The 20919-nt window shown below is 50.2% G+C and overlaps 1 protein-coding gene across 1 annotated transcript in view; it reads right to left on the bottom strand.

Annotated features, from left to right (window-relative positions):
* DNAH8 (dynein axonemal heavy chain 8) overlaps positions 1–20919 on the bottom strand; it is a 593387-nt gene that overhangs the window by 289376 nt on the left and 283092 nt on the right. The window contains exon 40 of the mRNA XM_075338922.1: positions 9218–9442. Coding sequence (XP_075195037.1) covers positions 9218–9442 — 225 coding nt within the window. The remainder of the gene's footprint in view (positions 1–9217; positions 9443–20919) is intronic.

Raw genomic sequence — 20919 nt, 5'->3', positions numbered from 1 at the left:
ATGCACATGCTGAGATGAAACAATGGTGATTTATTTTCTCCAAAGGTTAGGACATGCAGAGTGCAGCAATACAAGTATTTGGCATTGTAATTCTCCAGTGATGTTTGTCTCTGAAGCTACTATGTGGTCAGAAGACTTTGCTCCTAGTAGCTCCAATCCAATAAGGGATGTTGTTCTCACAAACTCTGGTTTGGAATGAACATACCAGGATGTGATGCAAGAGGGTCATCAGACACTCCCATGGGCTGGACAAAAGAAACAGAGGAGCCGAAAGGTCTGACCAGTAGATGGCAGCAGAGACAAGCATGAAAAACATTAAATAACAGTTTTAACTAAGACAAATAGAAACAGCACACTACCCGTCTGAAATTCACTTTGGGGATTTCACTATTAAGTCCATAATACAACCTGAAAGGAAAGGCATGTTAATTGCAAAAACAAGCTCAATTGAGTCCAAAACAAGAGGGATGGCTCAAAGTTCAGGTCCGGTAGCGTTCATCCTGTAGGGACGCTCTCTATGGGCAAAAGCAGAACAAGTTCGTGGATTGGCCTTGCAAAGGTCTTCGTCTCACCTTTCCTGATGACCTTTAGCTCCACCTTCCGAACACTGCCGTCCTGGCTAGGCAGTATCCTAGTAATCAGTCCCATAGGCCAGTCAGTCCTTTCTGTGGTCTGATCTTTCATGAGGACTAGGTCTCCTTCTTTGAGGTTCGGCTTGGGATGTCGCCACTTCTTTCTTCCTTGAAGAATGGTGAGGTATTCCTTCCTCCATCGGTTCCAGAAGTAGTCAGCCAAGTATTGAACCCGTTTCCAGTGTTTTTGATAAGTGTTCGCGTGGGTGAACTCTCCGCTGGGCATTACCGCGTTGTCAGTTTTTTGGGTAATAAGAATAGTAGGAGTCAATATGGTTGGTGTTTCTGGATCCATGGTCACCGGCACAAGGGGTCTTGAATTGATAATGGCTGAGACTTCAGCTAAAAGAGTGACTAGAGTCTCATGTGTGAGTCTTGAGGAATTGACGTCCATTAGCATGGAGTTCAAGATGTTGCGTGAAATCCCGATTATCCTCTCCCAGGAGCCTCCCATGTGAGAACTGTGAGGGGGATTGAAGATCCAGGTGCAACCTTTCTCTGCCAGCTGATCTTGGATAGGTTTGGTGTCGATGTTCAGTTCTCTACATGCACCGACGAAGTTGCTTCCATGGTCAGACCTCAGCTGTTTCACTGGTCCTCTGATGACAAGGAACCTTCTCAAGGCGTTGATTAGGCTGGAGGTATCCATGGACTCTAACACCTCAATGTGAACGGCTCGAACACTCATGCAGGTGAATAACACAGCCCACCGCTTGCTGTTTGCTTGGCCTCCGCGAGTTCTGCGTGTGGACACCATCCATGGTCCGAAAACGTCTAGGCCCACGTAGGTGAAAGGTGGCTCTGTAGAAAGTCTGTCTGTAGGCAAGTCAGCCATTTGCTGGTACAGTTGTTTTCCTCTCGCTTTACGACAGTGCACACAATCGTGTAGTATTTGTGCTACACGTCTCTTCATTCCAATAATCCAGAGGCCTGCAGACCGTAAAGCACCTTCTGTAATTTGCCTGCCTTGGTGTTCAGTCTTTTCATGGTGGTGTCGGATCAGCAAGACTGTAAGATGATGTTTGTTGGGAATGATGAGAGGATTTTGTTCTGCAACTCCAAGATGCGCCTGATTTAAACGACCACCAACTCTCAGTAAGCCGAAACTGTCGATGACTGGGTTTAAATTGGCGAGAGGACTTCTTAATGGAATCTGCTGTTTGTTGTATAAACACTTCCATTCTATGGCGAATTCACTCTGTTGGAGGTGGCGTATTATGAGGGACTCGCTATAGGAGATGTCCTCAGCAGAAAGGGGTTTGTGGCAGACATGCCAGCGATGACAGTCTTTGTTTTTAAGGTCCGTATGATAGCATCTGGCGATGTGCACTAACCTAGCGACAGTCCTGACGAGCCTCATCCAGCTGGAGAAACGTTCAAAACGTTGGCAACCGAAGTTGGAAGTTTTTCTGCACTGGTGGCCAGGGTATTGACTTCAGCTCGGACATCTGGATCGTTGTCTGGATCTAGGATGCTGAAAGCTTCCTGGACACCTTCTTCTGACTGTCTCAGCAGGAACTCTGGACCTGTAAGCCAAGAAGAGTTAGCAAAAGAACTTATAGACGTAGGTCTAGTTGCATGATCTGCTGGATTCAGTTCGGCTGGTACAGGTTCTGCTAGGTTGTTGCAGACTTCCTTGTCCATAAAGGCGACGCTGTGTTCTCTCATTGCAAGCTTGCTGTTCATAGAACGCTGAAGAGAGTTAAATCTGGTCTGAGTTTGAGCTCGGTTGTTTGGGAGTCTTACCCTGGTAGATCGGAAGGGTAATGGAGAGACCCAATGGTTGGTTTTGTCTTTAGAAACCTCATAGTCATTATTCCGATGAATTCTCTGTCCTCTACTGACAAAGCTACTTTATCGTCGTCCTTGGTTGTGTGAAAGACTGATCAGATCTTCCCAAATTGTCGATATGCAGAGAAGAAGCGATGTCAGGTAGCTGTATTGTGTCTGGAGACTTCTCTTTCACTCCATAATGATGAGGACATGGCTTTAAGCGGGTTGTGCGCCCATCTCCATGCACGTAAGTCTTGAAGGAGTCAATTTCTGATCGATCAACGCACACATTTCCTATGACTACCCATCCCAAGTCCAGTCTCTGGGCATATGGTGCATAGTCAGGCCCATTACACTGCTGTCGCACCTTGTGTACCCTTAGATTGTCTCTGCTGAGCAGGAATAGAATCTCTGCGTTATTGTCCAGAGGTGGGATAACACTAGCGAGGTGTCTTAGGTGTGAGTGATTAAATGCAGCTTCTGGGGTAGGAATTTCATTCCTGTGGCTGGGTATTTGGTCACATTCAACGAGCGTTGGTAGAGGTATTTCAGTCTTCCCATTGATAGGAGAAGCAATGAATCCCTGGGTTCTTCTGCCGCTAGTCTCTATGCGACCCGAGCAGGTGTTCAAGGTGTAGGGTTCTGATGGTCCATTAATTCCGAAGGCTTCAAAGAATTTGGTTCCTGCTAGGGACCGGTTGCTTTGGTCGTCTATGATGGCATACACCTTACATTGCTGTGTTTGGCCCTCTCCACATACCTCTGAGCATGAGCAGGAGACGGCTGTGGTGGTGTCAGTCTGATTCTTGGACTCCCCGCCATGACTTGGAGTGGGAGTGGTGGTGACTGCAGCCGGTGTGTCTCTAGCTAGCTGGGTTGGGTGCATGGCTGAAACGTGTTTTTCACTATGACACTCCTCACACTTGACGATGGATTTACAGTCCTTGGCCATGTGCTCAAGTGATGCGCAGCATCTGAAACAGATCCCAAGCTCTGTGACGACTTTCTTGCGCTCCCTTAGGGTTTTGGATCTAAACCCTCTGCACTTGTTCAGTGAATGCGGTTTTTTATGGATGGGACATTCTTGATTGAAAGACTTATCTCGTGATGAGATGGTGTTCTGTTTATCTGTGCGTGCTGCAGGTGATGGTAGCTCAGTCTTCCTGACACTCACAGTGTTCTTAATGTCTCTGCGTTTGTGTATGGCACCTTCATACCTTGATGATGATGTTGCAGCTGCCGAAGTGTTGAACTCTAGGAAGTCGAGGCTGGGGTCATTCCTCATCTGGGCCTGCTCGTCGATGAACTTGCAGAACTGAATAAATGGGGGAAAGGTGACGTCATGCATTCTTTTGTACCTTGAGACTGACGTTGCCCATTTCTCCTGCAGAATGTATGGCAGCTTCACCAGGATTGGGTTCACTCCATGGGCTGTATGCAGGTAGCACAGCCCAGACAGACGAGGATCTCTTTTGGCGAGCTCCAGCTCCATGAGCAGATCACTTAGGTCTTGAAGCTTGTGGACTTCTTTAAGGTTGATCTTTGAGATGTCCTGCAGTCTCTTGAATAGGACTTTCTCTATTGCTTCTGCGCTGCCAAAGGTGCGTTCCAGTCTCTGCCATGCAGCAGCGAGACCTGCTTCTGCTTGTCCCACATAGACGGTTCTGAGGCTCTTGATACGGTTTGTAGAGCCTGGGCCCAACCACTTGATCAGGAGGTCGAGCTCCTGTTCTGCAGTGAAGTTGAGATTGGCGATGGCTGCCTTGAAAGTTGCTTTCCAGGCCCTGTAGCTCTCTGCACGATCATCAAATTTCGTGAGACTAGTGTTGATTAGCTCTCTGCTCACCATGAACCTGGCAAACTCAGACATATCTGATTTCTCACCACTTGTTGCCACGACGACTCGTGATGCCCCTGGGGCGTATGGGCTGCCTGGCGTGAATGGATGAGATGTTCCCGGGTAGAATGACGTTGCTGCAGGGTTGAGCTGTGGTTTAGCCTCTGTAGATTCTGATGACCGCTGCTTGAGCTGTGGAAGGGGGTCAGGAAACACTTGGTTGCCATCTTGCCGTGGTGGCTGTGTTTGAGAGGGCACCTCCTGGTGACTGTTATTAATTTGCTCGGGTGCTTTAGGTGGCACTGGCAATGGTAGAGGTAAGTTGGAGGTTTCGGTATTGTCGGCTTGGACGGTACTGCAAACCGGGGTTGCTACAGGTAACTGATTCAGTACATAGTCTTTTGTGCGATCAACTGGATTGTCTGCTTCCAGTGGTGGCGAGTGAGCTGGATCAGGACCTTGGATCAATGCTTGCTCAAGTAGTCTCACTTTAGCTAGCGCAACTTCCTCTTCCATCTGTGACCGAAGAATCTTTATCCGAGCCTCCGCTTCTGCCCTTTTGGCTTCCGCTTTAGCAGCTTCTGCTTTTGCAAGGGCTTCTGCTTTAGCGGCTTCTGCTTTTGCAAGGGCTTCTGCTTTAGCGGCTTCTGCTCTTGCAGGGGCTTCTGCTTCTGTCCTTTTGGCTTCTTCCTCTACTTCTCTTTCTGTGAAGGAACGTCTCACCTTGGATTCCTCTGCTCTTATGCGGGCCTCTAGTATCTTGTCGCTCAGGGCTGAGCTTCTTGAGGATGATGACCCGGATGACCGAGAGGAACGTCTAGATGAGGTTGATCGGTGTGATCTGGTTTCTTGCTGGTGAGAGATACGGTGTTCGGCCTTGTCTATGGCATCTTGCACCTTGGCATCTCTTTCCTTGTCTGCCTCTTCTGCCTTGCTCAGGTCTGAAAGAGCTTCATCAATTTTAGAGTCTTTTAGAAAGGTAATGTACCTTGTTGACAGTCTCTTGTATCTTTCATGAGCTGTGTTCAGCCGTTCCAGAGCGGCTTGTAAGCATGCGGCATCACCTGATGAGGATTCAAGTCTTGGCATGTAATAGGTGACTCGTTCCCACTGTTCTTCCAGGTGTTCACATAGCTCATCTTTCATAGTGTGATAGTTTTCAGTGGCCTTTATCGTGGGTTTGGAAGAGCGCTTCGGTCGGACAACTTGGTCTGCTGAAAGCGTGGGCTCTGCCTCCTGGGCTTCATAATGGACAGTATCAGATTGTATTTGCTCTGTTTCAGCAGTGGGGAACTGCCCAAGGTCTTTTTCGGCCATTTTGATTTAAGGTGTACTGTCTCTTTAAGAAACTTGACTTTTGAATAGGGGTCCAAAAATCGTTGTGCAGCTCTGCAAGGACTCCCTGATGAGATTCCCAAGGTGTCTTTAGCAAAACGTGGGGTTCGCAGTGCAGCGATGTGCAGTAATGAGGTATAATGTACTGCAAGTCTATAGAAGTGGTATGGCTAGAGGGAAACAGCAGGTGCATAAACTGTCCCTTTACAATGCAATCAGAGGTGACACAGGACGTGGCAGATGGGAGAGCTTCCCCTTAGGCTTGTCCAGGTATGCACTGTGCAGGCAGACTAGTGCACAAGGCTTATTGCTAAACAGATTACATGGGAAGTTACAGGGTTCTTAGGGATCTGTAGCCGGGGTATTGAGCTCTTAAGCAGTCTTCTGACTGTTCTGTCCCCACTTAAAGGCGATGGAAGGTGCGTAGTTGTGAGAGGTTGTGAGAATCTTACCTTCGTTTTTCCTATAGATGAGGCAGACAGGACCAGAGCGCTCCAGAGTGAAACATGCACATGCTGAGATGAAACAATGGTGGTTTATTTTCTCCAAAGGTTAGGACATGCAGAGTGCAGTAATCCAAGTACCTGGCATTGTAATTCTCCAGTGATGTTTGTCTCTGAAGCTACTACGTGGTCAGAAGACTTTGCTCCTAGTAGCTCCAATCCAATAAGGGATGTTGTTCTCACAAACTCTGGTTTGGAATGAACATACCAGGATGTGATGCAAGAGGGTCATCAGACACTCCCATGGGCTGGACAAAAGAAACAGAGGAGCCGAAAGGTCTGACCAGTAGATGGCAGCAATTCAACAAGGAATGGAGAGTTAGATGCAGGGAGCCGGCTGACTGAGGAAGGTCTGTGGATAAAGGGTGGTAAGCTTTCTCTGCCATGAGTTCTCTTCTCATTGATGGCCCAGGTAACCTATAGACTAACATCTGTCAAAGACAGATATCAGTGTGTGCTTTGGTGACACCAGGATTCAGTACCCAGGTGGACAGACTCACCCAGTCTTGTAAAACACGTCCTTAAAATAATGTGAGAAAAAACTGTAAAGAGTCTGCACAAACACACCCTGCACCTGCTCTACCCATTTCAGAGACTGCAGACTGATTATAGATGTATATCATGATCAGGTTTTATGCAAGTTTGTTTGTGTTGTGTAAATTTCTTTCCAGGTTTGGTCAGAGGCATTCCAGTGCAGAAAACGACGTTATTACTGAAAACCACATGATGAAGGTGGTATGTAAAAAAAAGTTTATATTTTATAGAAAGGTGGAAACTGGCAAGTCGTGAACCAAATGTATGTTTTCTTTTCTTTTAGTAATAAACAGGTATTTGTAATTGTATTTGGTTTAGCACAGGCATGTACAATTTTTTTATGATTGACTAAATAGTGTAATAAACAGGTGAATTCTCCAATTCCAGATCATAAATCAGAGCTAGTAACATATGGTCTTCAGTTAGGGAACTGATTGATCCTAAAAAGACAAGCGAGAAAGAACCATGAGTCAAGATTAGATGAGCTGATCCAGCGTCTCCCAACCCCAGAAATTTCGATGAAGCTCAATGGCAGTACAACATGGATTCACGCCTCGCATTGCAGAAGGGTCGACCCAGTAGAGCTGCACTGAGCGTCTTGCTTGTATTTATCCTTTTCAAAAGACCTGTACAGTCTCAGACCATCATTGCCAAAACAGTTAGAAAAGAGGACTTAAAGAGCCTTGAGACATGGGAAAGTCCAACTACAAAGGGTGAGGACTCGCCTAGGAGTCCTTGGTCTCAAACCGGTGAAGAAAACCCTTTCCCATTTCCGCCCATGCCTCAACGTTCAGTTAGGCAGGTTTTCCCAACAGATCTTTCATCCTCTCTTCCTAAGGGAACACAGTACCCTTTGTAATCGGAAATGGCAGAAGTGAGTTTTTAGGGGGGACTGTTGAGGGTACGAATTGAGTAACCTGATATACTTAATTCAGCCATTTCACAGACCCAAATATATAGTTTAGTTGATGTAGTCTAACATACATATTTATGAATGCTTTTGTTTTCTACTAACACATATATAAAATATATTCAGTGATTTTCCTTAATAGAAAATGCCAGTTATAAACCCACTAATCCCAGGAAAAGTTTTGGGGAGCCCAACCCACCAGGCTGTTGTCTCCCCAGTCTGGTTTGCTGAGCACTGACAGTGTCACGCGAGTTAACATCACGCCTCAAAAACCAAAGGACCTGAAACAACTGAAGCAAGGAGCGGCTGCAAGTCCACCCATTATCTCAGAAGGCTTCTCTGAGTCAGCGCCTCAAACTGTTCACATGAATTCTCATCACACTTTGGCTCTTTATCAAGAACAGATCACCAAGGTTCACGAGTCGGCCCTGGATGGACTAGCACTGACCAAATATTTTCCTTCTCATTTAACATCTGAAAAAGAACCACAGACAATCTGTAGATGTTTTTTGGTTATCTACTGATCTCAAGATAAAGATTTAGACTCAACCTTCCTTGGTCAGCACAATGTGCCCTAATGAAAGTAATAATGCCAATTCTAATAGCCCCTGTAAATTATGGAGTTACCCTCGAACAGATAAAATAGGTATCCAAGGGTGGAGCCAGAACCCGTAGAGCTGTGTCAAATAATCACCTATTGGAAGACCCCCATGTATATATAGATGTAATTGGAGTCCCAAGGGGGGACCCAGACGAGAATAGGGTCCAAGAATGTGACTAGCACGTACCTATATACTGTAGCATGGGATGTAAAATTCCCTGGGAAACCCCTAGATTTCAAATGAAAGTAGATAGATAATCTTATTAAGGGGGGACTGTCAGGGCCTAGCTATGAATCAATTATCCATATAATAAGATCATCTGTGTGTGTATGATTATTGCTCAGATGTTGATGTGCATACTAGGATGCGCCTTTGGAATGTGTTATTGAAACAAATTATGCTAGGCTGAACAATGCAAGTATTCAGTAGCTGGTTCAAATCGGTATTAGAATGCTAGTAGCAGGCTGATGACGTACTACATAGGCCTTGTCGCTTATCTCTGACCAATCAAGGACAATCTTGAACTGTATAACTATGTGTATTTTATAATATATGGGTTAGAAGAGCACTGAGCTAAACCCGGATAGAGACACGTCTCTTTGTGGTTATTTTTCCTCACACATACATCTGCGCAGATCTAATCTGGAATCCTCCGAGACTCTGAGAGACCCCCTAGAGGTCTCCCCCAACACTATATAGCCCCGTATATACCACATTACTATACGGCCCTATATACACCACATTACTTTATGGCCCCTGTATACACCACATTTCTACATAGCTCTGTATACAACACATTACTATATGGCCCTGTATACACATTTCTATATAGCCCTGTGTACACCACATTTCTATATGTGGCCCCTGTATACACCACATTACTATATGGCCCCTAAATACACCACATTACAGTGCGGCCCCTGTATACACCACATTACTACACGGCCCCTGTATACACCACATTACAATATGGCCCCTGTATACACCACATTACTATATGGAAGCTGTATACACCACATTACTATATGGAAGCTGTATACAGCACATTACTATATGGAAGCTGTATACAGCACATTACTATTAGATATTACCAGGCCATTGAACACGTCTCTATGGTGAAGCTGAGTTGTTATCAGACTTTCAGTCTTCAGCCTTTCGTACTTTTCCATGTTGTGCACCGTCTGGCGGATTAATGTATTCAGGATTTCTAGAAACTTCTGGTTGGTGCTCTGCATGATTTTTTTGTCTTTTGCTGCGGCGCACAAAGCCTCTTCAGTGTCGTGCGTCCATGATATCTGAAGGCTTAAAATACAGACCTGTAATAAAGACATTGTGATTAATATGTGCAGTGTACACAGTGCTGTGAAAAATATTCAGACCCCGTGAACGTATGCACGTTACACGCACAAACTTAAATGTATTTTATTGGGATTTGATATGATAGGTCAACACTAAGTACAAGTATTTATGAACAGAAAATTAAATCATACCTGTTTTTTTTAAATGTTTAAAAAAAAAAAAACATCTGAAAATTGTGACATGCACGCGTATTTATCTGTTTACTGTTACAGCTGACGGCCTCTGATCCCTGATGTTCTCACAAAACCTCTAATAGCATCATGAAAATCAAGGAACACATGGGACAGGTCAGGGAGAAAGCTAAGGAGAAGCATAAGGCCCTGTGCCCACAGTGCGTTCTTATTGTTTTTTTTAATGCGATTTGGAGTGCACTTTTATCACAAAACTGCATGCAAATCCTTATACCAGCAAAGTCAATGAGAATTCAGAAGTTTTCTGCACATGTTACTTTTTTTTCCCTCTTGCAGATTTCCAGCAAAAAAAATAAACAGCAGCATGTCAATTCTTTCAGTGTTGTTGCCAGAGTATTTCCACTCTAAATGCATGAAAAACTCTTGCAAAAATAAAAAGCATAAAAAATGAATCAATAAAGTGCAATTTTTCTACTAAGAGATGCAGACTTGGTGCAGATATTTCGTCAACCAAATACTCAGCATGCGCACATAAACCTAAAGCAGGGTTACGTAATTAAAGAAAAAAAAAATCCAATCTCTGAACATCTCCCGGAGCTCTGCTCAATCTATCATCCAATAAAGGAAGGAGTACGGCCCAACTGCAAACCTACAATACACGGCCGTCCAGCAAATCTGACATCCCAAGAAGGAGAGCACTAATAAGAGAAGCAGCCGAGGGGCGCATGATCACTGGAGGAGCCGCAGAGATCACAGCTCAGGGGAAGAATCTGTCCACAGGACGAGCAGAGATCACAGCTCAGGGGAGAATCTGTCCACAGGACGAGCAGAGATCACAGCTCAGGGGAGAATCTGTCCACAGGACGAGCAGAGATCACAGCTCAGGGGAGAATCTGTCCACAGGACGAGCAGAGATCACAGCTCAGGAGGAAAATCTGTCCACAGGACGAGCAGAGATCACAGCTCAGGGGGAGAATCTGTCCACAAGACGAGCAGAGATCACAGCTCAGGAGGAAAATCTGTCCACAGGACGAGCAGAGATCACAGCTCAGGAGGAAAATCTGTCCACAGGACGAGCAGAGATCACAGCTCAGGGGGAGAATCTGTCCACAAGACGAGCAGAGATCACAGCTCAGGAGGAGAATCTGTCCACAGGACGAGCAGAGATCACAGCTCAGGAGAAGAATCTGTCCACAGGACGAGCAGAGATCACAGCCACAGCTCAGGAGGAGAATCTGTCCACAGGACGAGCAGACATCACAGCTCAGGAGGAGAATCTGTCCACAGGACGAGCAGAGGTCACAGCTAAGGGGAGAATCTGTCCACAGGACGAGCAGAGATCACACCACAGGAGGAGAATCTGTCCACAGGACGAGCAGAGATCACAGCTCAGGAGGAGAATCTGTCCACAGGACGAGCAGAGATCACAGCTCAGAGGGAGAATCTGTCCACAGGACGAGCAGAGATCACAGCTCAGGAGGAGAATCTGTCCACAGGACGAGCAGAGATCACAGCTCAGGAGGAGAATTTGTCCACAGGACAAGCAGACATCACAGCTCAGGAGGAGAATCTGTCCACAGGACGAGTAGAGATCACAGCTCAGAGGAGAATCTGTCCACAGGACAAGCAGAGATCACAGCTCAGGAGGAGAATTTGTCCACAGGACAAGCAGACATCACAGCTCAGGAGGAGAATCTGTCCACATGACGAGCAGAGATCACAGCTCAGGAGGAGAATCTGTCCACAGGACGAGCAGAGATCACAGGTCAGGAGAATCTGTCCACAGAACGAGCAGAGATCACAGCTCAGGGGGAGAATCTGTCCACAGAACGAGCAGAAATCACAGCTCAGGGGGAGGATCTGTCCACAGGACAAGCAGAGATCACAGCTCAGGAGGAGAATCTGACCACAGGACGAGCAGAGATCACAGCTCAGGAGGAGAATCTGTCCACAGAACGAGCAGAGATCATAACTCAGGAGGAGAATCTGTCCACATGACGAGCAGAGATCACAGCTCAGGAGGAGAATCTGTCCACAGGGCAAGCAGAGATCACAGCTCAGGAGGAGAATCTGTCCACAGGACGAGCAGAGATCACAGCTCAGGAGGAGAATCTGTCCACAGGATGAGCAGAGATCACAGCTCAGGAGGAGAATCTGTCCACAGGACGAGCAGAGATCACAGCTCAGGGGGAGAATCTGTCCACAGGACCAGCAGAGATCACAGCTCAGGAGGAGAATCTGTCCACAGGACGAGCAGAGATCACAGCTCAGGGGGAGAATCTGTCCACAGGACGAGCAGAGATCACAGCTCAGGAGGAGAATCTGTCCACAGGACGAGCAGAGATCACAGCCACAGCTCAGGAGGAGAATCTGTCCACAGGACGAGCAGACATCACAGCTCAGGAGGAGAATCTGTCCACAGGACGAGAAGAGGTCACAGCTAAGGGGAGAATCTGTCCACAGGACGAGCAGAGATCACACCACAGGAGGAGAATCTGTCCACATGACGAGCAGAGATCACAGCTCAGGAGGAGAATCTGTCCACAGGGCAAACAGAGATCACAGCTCAGGAGGAGAATCTGTCCACAGGACGAGCAGAGATCACAGCTCAGGAGGAGAATCTGTCCACAGGATGAGCAGAGATCACAGCTCAGGGGGAGAATCTGTCCACAGGACGAGCAGAGATCACAGCTCAGGAGGAGAATCTGTCCACAGGACGAGCAGAGATCACAGCTCAGGGGGAGAATCTGTCCACAGGACGAGCAGAGATCACAGCCACAGCTCAGGAGGAGAATCTGTCCACAGGACGAGCAGACATCACAGCTCAGGCGGAGAATCTGTCCACAGGACGAGCAGAGGTCACAGCTAAGGGGAGAATCTGTCCACAGGACGAGCAGAGATCACACCACAGGAGGAGAATCTGTCCACAGGACGAGCAGAGATCACAGCTCAGGAGGAGAATCTGTCCACAGAACGAGCAGAGATCACAGCTCAGGAGGAGAATCTGTCCACAGGATGAGCAGAGATCACAGCTCAGGAGAAGAATCTGTCCACAGGATGAGCAGAGATCACAGCTCAGGGGGAGAATCTGTCCACAGGACGAGCAGAGATCACAGCCACAGCTCAGGAGGAGAATCTGTCCACAGGACGTGCAGAGATCACAGCCACAGCTCAGGAGGAGAATCTGTCCACAGGACGAGCAGACATCACAGCTCAGGAGGAGAATCTGTCCACAGGACGAGCAGAGGTCACAGCTAAGGGGAGAATCTGTCCACAGGACGAGCAGAGATCACACCACAGGAGGAGAATCTGTCCACAGGACGAGCAGAGATCACAGCTCAGGAGGAGAATCTGTCCACAGAACGAGCAGAGATCACAGCTCAGGAGGAGAATCTGTCCACAGGATGAGCAGAGATCACAGCTCAGGGGGAGAATCTGTCCACAGGACGAGCAGAGATCACAGCTCAGGGGGAGAATCTGTCCACAGAACGAGCAGAGATCACAGCTCAGGAGGAGAATCTGTCCACAGGACGAGCAGACATCACAGCTCAGAAGGAGAATCTGTCCACAGGACGAGCAGAGGTCACAGCTAAGGGGAGAATCTGTCCACAGGACGAGCAGAGATCACACCACAGGAGGAGAATCTGTCCACAGGACGAGCAGAGATCACAGCTCAGGAGGAGAATCTGTCCACAGAACGAGCAGAGATCACAGCTCAGGAGGAGAATCTGTCCACAGGATGAGCAGAGATCACAGCTCAGGGGGAGAATCTGTCCACAGGACGAGCAGAGATCACAGCTCAGGGGGAGAATCTGTCCACAGAACGAGCAGAGATCACAGCTCAGGAGGAGAATCTGTCCACAGGACGAGCAGAGATCACAGCTCAGGGGGAGAATCTGTCCACAGGACGAGCAGAGATCACAGTTCAGGGGGAGAATCTGTCCACAGGACGAGCAGAGATCACAGCTCAGGAGGAGAATCTGTCCACAGAACGAGCAGAGATCACAGCTCAGGAGGAGAATCTGTCCACAGGACGAGCAGAGATCACAGCTCAGGGGGAGAATCTGTCCACAGGACGAGCAGAGATCACAGCTCAGGAGGAGAATCTGTCCACAGAACGAGCAGCAGAGATCACAGCTCAGGAGGAGAATCTGTCCACAGGACGAGCAGAGATCACAGCTCAGGGGGAGAATCTGTCCACAGGACGAGCAGAGATCACAGCTCAGGGGGAGAATTTGTCCACAGGACGAGCAGAGATCACAGCTCAGGGGGAGAATCTGTCCACAGGACGAGCAGAGATCACAGCTCAGGGGGAGAATATGTCCACAGGACGAGCAGAGATCACAGCTCAGGGGGAGAATATGTCCACAGGACAGCTATTAGTTATAAACTCCACAAATCTGTTCTTTATGAGGGAGTGGGAAGAAAAAAAAACATGTCTGAACGCAAAGCCATAAGAAGTCCTGCGTACAGTTTGCAAAACGCCAAGTAGGGGCCACAGCAAGCAGTGGAAGAAGCGGCTTAGGTCAGATGAGAACAAATGAGAACTTTTTGGTCTCATCTGACCAAACCACATTATGTGTGATGAAAAAACTAACCCTGCACGTCACCCTGAAAACACACTCCCCACTGTCCCACATGATGGAGGCAGCATGCTGCTGTGGGGAGGCTTTTCTACAGCAGGGGCAGGGAAGCCGATCAGAAGTGATAGAAAGATGGATGGAGCTAAATACAGGACAATCCTGGAAGAAAACCTGTGAGAGTCTGCAAGACATGAGACCGGGGTCTAGGATCACCTTCCAGCAGGACAACGACCCTCCTGCAGATCTACAATGGAGGGTTCAGATCAGAGCATATTCCTGTGTGTGAGCGGCCGAGTCATAGTCCAGAGCCAAATCCACCAAGAATCTGTGACAAGACGGGAAAATCACCGAGTAAGAGAAGAAGAGGAAAATGTCACCTCCAGATGTGCAAAGCTGGAGAGACTCCAAAAGACAGAAGAAGGTGGTCCTACAAAGTACTGACTCCGAGGGTTAATACAAATGCACGGCACAATTTTCAAATTTATATTTTTAAAATATTTAGAAAATCCTGTCTCATTCCTTGACACTTCACAGATCCTGGCACTCAGTGTTGGTATAAAAAAAATCCCAATATAATACATTTAAGTTTAAAGGTGTAAAATGAAAAAATGTGGAAAAGTTCATGGGGTATGAATACAGTTTTCAATTTTGAGGCTCTGCATATGTATACAAGGTGCAGCATCAGGATACAGGAAAAGGTGGGTGCAAAGTCTCGCTGGCAAAAACCAAACCAACTGATAAAGAAGTAACGAAAAGAGGCAGCACACCAAGCAATATGGCAAAAAAACAGTGGTTTATCAGCCCATGGTGGCAGTGGCAAGGTTTCGGTTCTAAGGTATGAAACCATCTCAAGGGTTCATGGCTTGAGAAAGGTTTATATGTGTCACGCTCCCCGGCTCCCCTGCTAGGCTCCCCGGCTCCCCTGTCTTGCTTACCAGCTCCCCTGCCACGCTTCCCCGCTCTCAGGTCGCGCTCCGCCGCTCCCGTGCCAGGCTTCCCGGTCCCCCGCTCCACAGCCTTCCTGCTCCATCGCCTGCGGTCCCCAGGCAGCCCGGTCCCCGCTCCCGGCGCTCGTCGGCTACTCGGCTTCAGCCCGGCTCTCCTGCTTCCTCCTCACTGCTCCCTCCTCTGGCTTCTGGCACCCGGGCCTCGCGCATGCGGGCGCGCGCGCGGTCATTGACCCTCTCTTAAAGGGCCAGCACCTAGAAACAGGAAATTGCTTAGACAGGTACAGGGTATATTAAGATTCACCTTCCTGGTGGGCGGGGCCTGTTCTACGTGTTTAGCAAGCTAGTGTTCAGGTCCCCTATTGCTTTGCCTTGTGCTTTGCCTGCATTAACCCTGTCCTGTCTCGTAGAGCCTGTCCTGCCACGCCAGCCGCTCCGAACCACGCTCATTCCCGTACCCTGACGGTGACTTCGGCGGATGTTCCACCTTCTCTGCAGCTCCGCCAGTCTCCAGTCCCTGGCTCCGTTTGGTGACCCGTTCCATCTCTCAGCAAGTTCCGGATCCCGCCTGACCTTACCACCTGGCCTCGGACTCTGAGCCTCGTCACCCGGACCACCGTCCAGAACTCCATCCACCTTTCCTGCTCCCCTACGGACTGTCCGGCTACCAATAGTGCTTCGGCTGCCGTGCACCCAGACCCTCTGGCGGGGTGACCTGCCTGGCTGCCTCCTCAAGAGAAACCGGTGTACGGTCCAGAGGTTCCACCACCCGGACGTTACAGCTAGAACAGGCCATGGATCCCGCCGAAGCACTAGCGGCCCTGCAACAGGAACTCACACGACAGCGCGAGACCCAGACCCGCATGCTGAACTTCATGACTTCTGTGGATACCCGTCTGAACGCGCTACAAGCAGCGGCCACGCCTGTGGCATCTCGGGATTCCACTGCACAATCCACGTCCGTAGCTCCCGTGGCAGCCTCCTCGGATGCCTCCAAGCTTCGTTTGGCCTCACCACCCCGGTACGCTGGAGATCCCAAGACCTGCAGGGGATTTATAAACCAATGCTCTCTCCATTTCCAGCTGCTGCCGCACCTTTTTGCCTCCGACAAAGCCAAGGTCGCGTTCATGATGTCCCATCTAGAGGGAGAGGCACTGGCCTGGATGAACCCCTTGTGGGAGAAGGAGGATCCGGTGACCACTGATATCCAGGAATTCCTGCAGGCTTTCCGTAACACCTTTGACGAGCCCGGACGCACCGCCGCCTCTGCTTCATCCCTCCTCCGGCTACGTCAAGGGACTCTGATGGTGGGCCAATATGCTATTCGTTTCCGCACCTTGGCCTCGGGTGGAACAACGAGGCCCTAACCGCCGCCTTCTGGGAAGGACTCTCGGCTCGCATTAAAGATGAGCTGGCTGGTCGTGACGTGCCTTCCACCCTGGATGCCCTGATTGCTCTGGCGACTCGCGTGGATCTTCGCTTTCAGGAACGATCCAAAGAGGTGTCCCGCGAGAGGCGTCCAATACGGCACTCCTCCCCACCACAGAAGTCCACCGCTCCTCAGTCGGCGTCCTCTGGCGCGTCTACCTACGAGCCCATGCAGATTGACCGCCTGAGGCAATCGGAGCAACGCCGAGCAGAACGACTAGCAAAGGGTCTCTGCTTCTACTGCGGTGATGGTTCACACCTGCTACGCTCTTGTCCCGAGAAGCCGGGAAACTCCAAAGCCTAGGCTTGGTAGGAGAGGCTACCCTAGGTGCTGGGACACTCTCAGACTCCGTTACCTGGACTATTCAAGTCACTACAGAAGAGACCCGGTTCACGGCAGAGGCGTATCTTGATTCCGGAGCAGCAGGCAACTTCATCCAGCAGGCCACGGTGGATAAGTACCAGGTGCCTGTCCTCCCACTAGAGAAACCGCTGGTGATCGCCTCTGTAGATGGGAGACCCCTCTCTGACACCGTCTCACTGATCACCAAGCCTGTGGAAGTACGGATCGGTGCTCTGCACACCGAGAAGATCACCTTCTACGTCCTCCCGCGTATGTCTCATCAGATCCTGCTGGGACTCCCATGGTTACGGACACACGAACCGTCGGTCAGCTGGAGTACAGGTGAAATCACCCGATGGGGCTCCTCGTGCTACGAGAGATGTCTGAAAACCATCCAGCCCGTTCGACGCCCTCTGGTTCCAGAGTCTCTACCAGGACTGCCTTCTGCCTACTGGTCCTTCTCGGACGTTTTTGATAAAAAGGAGTCAGAGGTACTACCGCCTCATCGTCCCGATGACTGCGCCATCGATTTACTGCCAGGAACCACGCCTCCTAGAGGAAGAATATACCCCTTGTCCCCTGCGGAAACACGAGGTATGTCTGCCTATATTACCGAGAGCCTGGCAAAGGGGTTCATTCGGAGGTCTTCATCCCCTGCCGGAGCAGGGTTTTTCTTCGTCAAGAAAAAGGAAGGTGATCTGCGCCCTTGCATCGACTACCGGGGTTTAAACCAGATCACCGTAAAGAACAAATACCCTCTGCCGCTTATCCCCGAACTATTCGATCGGCTCCGAGGAGCCCGTGTATTCACCAAGTTGGACCTCCGTGGGGCTTATAACCTGGTTCGCATTCGCTCTGGAGATGAATGGAAAACTGCATTCAACACTCGGGATGGGCACTACGAGTAGTGTCATGCCCTTTGGTCTGTGCAATGCTCCGGCAGTCTTCCAAGAACTGGTGAACGACGTGTTCAGGGATCTCCTCTATGTCTGTGTCGTGGTATATCTGGATGACATCCTGGTCTTCTCTCCGGATCTACAGACCCACAGAGAAAACGTGCAGCTAGTTCTCCAGAGGCTTAGAGAGAACCGTCTGTACGCCAAGTACGAGAAATGCATCTTTGAAAAGTCATCTCTTCCCTTCCTGGGTTATGTAATCTCGGACACTGGCCTGCAGATGGACCCTGAGAAAGTGTCTGCCATCATCAACTGGCCTCCTCCTTCCGGACTGAAGGCTATCCAACGCTTTCTCGGCTTTGCGAACTATTATCGGCAATTCATCCCGCATTTCTCTGCCTTGACTGCGCCTCTCTCTGCCTTGACTAAGAAAGGAGCTAATCCTAAGGACTGGCCCCCGGCGGCCGATGCCGCGTTCTGCGCCTTGAAACAGGCGTTTGCTTCTTCCCCGGTTCTCCATCGCCCTGAATTGAACCGACAGTTCACCTTGGAGGTGGATGCCTCTTCCTCAGGAGCCGGAGCAGTGTTGATGCAGAACTCCCCCTCCGGCAAGATGGTCACTTGTGGATTCTTCTCCAAGAGCTTCTCGGCACCCGAACGCAACTACATCATCGGGGATCGGGAGCTACTGGCCGTGAAGCTTGCCTTGGAGGAATGGCGCTACCTCTTGGAGGGAGCAGTATACCCTGTAATCATATACACGGACCACAAGATTCTGGAGTACCTGCGGTCAGCCCAAAGACTGAACCCACAACAAGCCCGCTGGTCCTTATTTTTTGCTCGATTTGATTTCCAACTCCATTTTCGGCCTGCGGACAAAAACGTGCGGGCAGACGCTTTGTCCAGGTCCTTAGTGCCCGTGGAGTTGGAGGAGGAGACGTTCCAGCCCATCATCAACCCCAGCAAAATCATTCCGGTGAATCCTGTCGCTTTAACTCAGATACCCCCTGGGAAAACCTATGTCTCAGATACTGACAGACAGAGAGTCCTGCACTGGGGCCATGCCTCGAAGATCGCCGGCCATGCTGGTCAGAAGAAGACTTGGAGCACGATTGTCCGTCACTACTGGTGGCCGTCCCTCCGTAAAGACGTCTCAACCTTCGTCTCGGCCTGTCCGTCCTGTGCCCGGAACAAGACACCCAAGCACCTACCATATGGACGTCTCCTGCCTCTGCCCATTCCTTCTGTTCCGTGGCAACATATCGCAATGGACTTCATTACGGACTTACCCTTATCCTCCGGACACACAGTCATATGGGTTGTGGTGGACCGTTTCTCAAAAATGGCTCACTTCATTCCCATGGCCGGGCTGCCCTCTGCCCAGGAGCTAGCTGACTCCTTCATCCAACATATATTCCGATTGCATGGCTTTCCCGCACACATTGTGTCCGACAGAGGAACTCAGTTTACCTCGCGCTTCTGGAGGACCCTCTGCAAACATCTGGGAGTGTCTCTGGACTTTTCTTCGGCCTACCATCCTCAGTCGAATGGGCAAGTGGAACGGGTCAATCAAATCCTGACCTCCTTCCTGTGCCACTACGTTAATGCCCATCACGATGACTGGTCCACGCTTCTTCCTTGGGCTGAGTTCTCCCACAACCATCACATCAGCGAGTCCACCTCCAGCTCTCCATTCCGAGTCGTTTACGGACTTCAGCCTTCGGTTCCGTTGCCAGTATCCTCGGCTTCCGATGTCCCCGCAGCAGATGCTCTGGTCCAGGACTTCACAGCCATATGGAGCTCTGTTAAGACCTCCCTTGAGCGGTCTTCTTTGCGGATGAAGAGACACGCGGACAAAAGGCGCCTGGATCCCCCGTGTTTCTCCCCTAGTGATCTGGTCTGGCTTGCATCCAAGTATGTCCGATTGAAGTTGCCATCGTACAAGTTGGGTCCTCGTTACATCGGGCCGTTTAAAGTCGTCAGCAAGATTAATGCAGTCTCCTACAAGCTGCAGCTCCCGGCCACGATGCGGATACCCAACTCTTTCCATATCTCCTTGCTCAAGCCTGTTGTCCTTGGTCCCTTCTCCGCTGATGCCGGTACTGCTCCTCCTCCCATCGCTGACGATGACATCTATGCGGTAAGGGATATCGTGGCCATGAAGACCGTACGAGGTCGGCAGTATTTCCTGGTGGACTGGGCGGGGTATGGTCCCAAGGATAGGTCCTGGGAGCCCCAGGAGAATGTTGGCACTCCTCTGATTCGTGCCTTCCTGTCCCGGTTGCGGGGTGGGGGGCGTGGGGGAGGGGGTACTGTCACGCTCCCCGGCTCCCCTGCTAGGCTCCCCGGCTCCCCTGCCTTGCTTACCAGCTCCCCTGCCACGCTTCCCCGCTCTCAGGTCGCGCTCCGCCGCTCCCGTGCCAGGCTTCCCGGTCCCCCGCTCCACAGCCTTCCTGCTCCATCGCCTGCGGTCCCCAGGCAGCCTGGTCCCCGCTCCCGGCGCCCGTCGGCTACTCGGCCTCAGCCCGGCTCTCCTGCTTCCTCCTCACCGCTCCCTCCTCTGGCTTCTGGCACCCGGGCCTCGCGCATGCGCATTAGGGCGCGCGCGCGGTCATTGACCCTCTCTTAAAGGGCCAGCACCTAGAAACAGGAAATTGCTTAGACAGGTACAGGGTATATTAAGATTCACCTTCCTGGTGGGCGGGGCCTGTTCTACGTGTTTAGCAAGCTAGTGTTCAGGTCCCCTATTGCTTTGCCTTGTGCTTTGCCTGGATTAACCCTGTCCTGTCTCGTAGAGCCTGTCCTGCCACGCCAGCCGCTCCGAACCACGCTCATTCCCGTACCCTGACGGTGACTTCGGCGGATGTTCCACCTTCTCTGCAGCTCCGCCAGTCTCCAGTCCCTGGCTCCGTTTGGTGACCCGTTCCATCTCTCAGCAAGTTCCGGATCCCGCCTGACCTTACCACCTGGCCTCGGACTCTGAGCCTCGTCACCCGGACCACCGTCCAGAACTCCATCCACCTTTCCTGCTCCCCTACGGACTGTCCGGCTACCAATAGTGCTTCGGCTGCCGTGCACCCAGACCCTCTGGCGGGGTGACCTGCCT

Source organism: Anomaloglossus baeobatrachus, chromosome 3, assembly GCF_048569485.1.
Source record: "Anomaloglossus baeobatrachus isolate aAnoBae1 chromosome 3, aAnoBae1.hap1, whole genome shotgun sequence".
Taxonomy (NCBI): domain Eukaryota; kingdom Metazoa; phylum Chordata; class Amphibia; order Anura; family Aromobatidae; genus Anomaloglossus; species Anomaloglossus baeobatrachus.
This window is presented reverse-complemented; position numbering and strand designations above follow the sequence as displayed.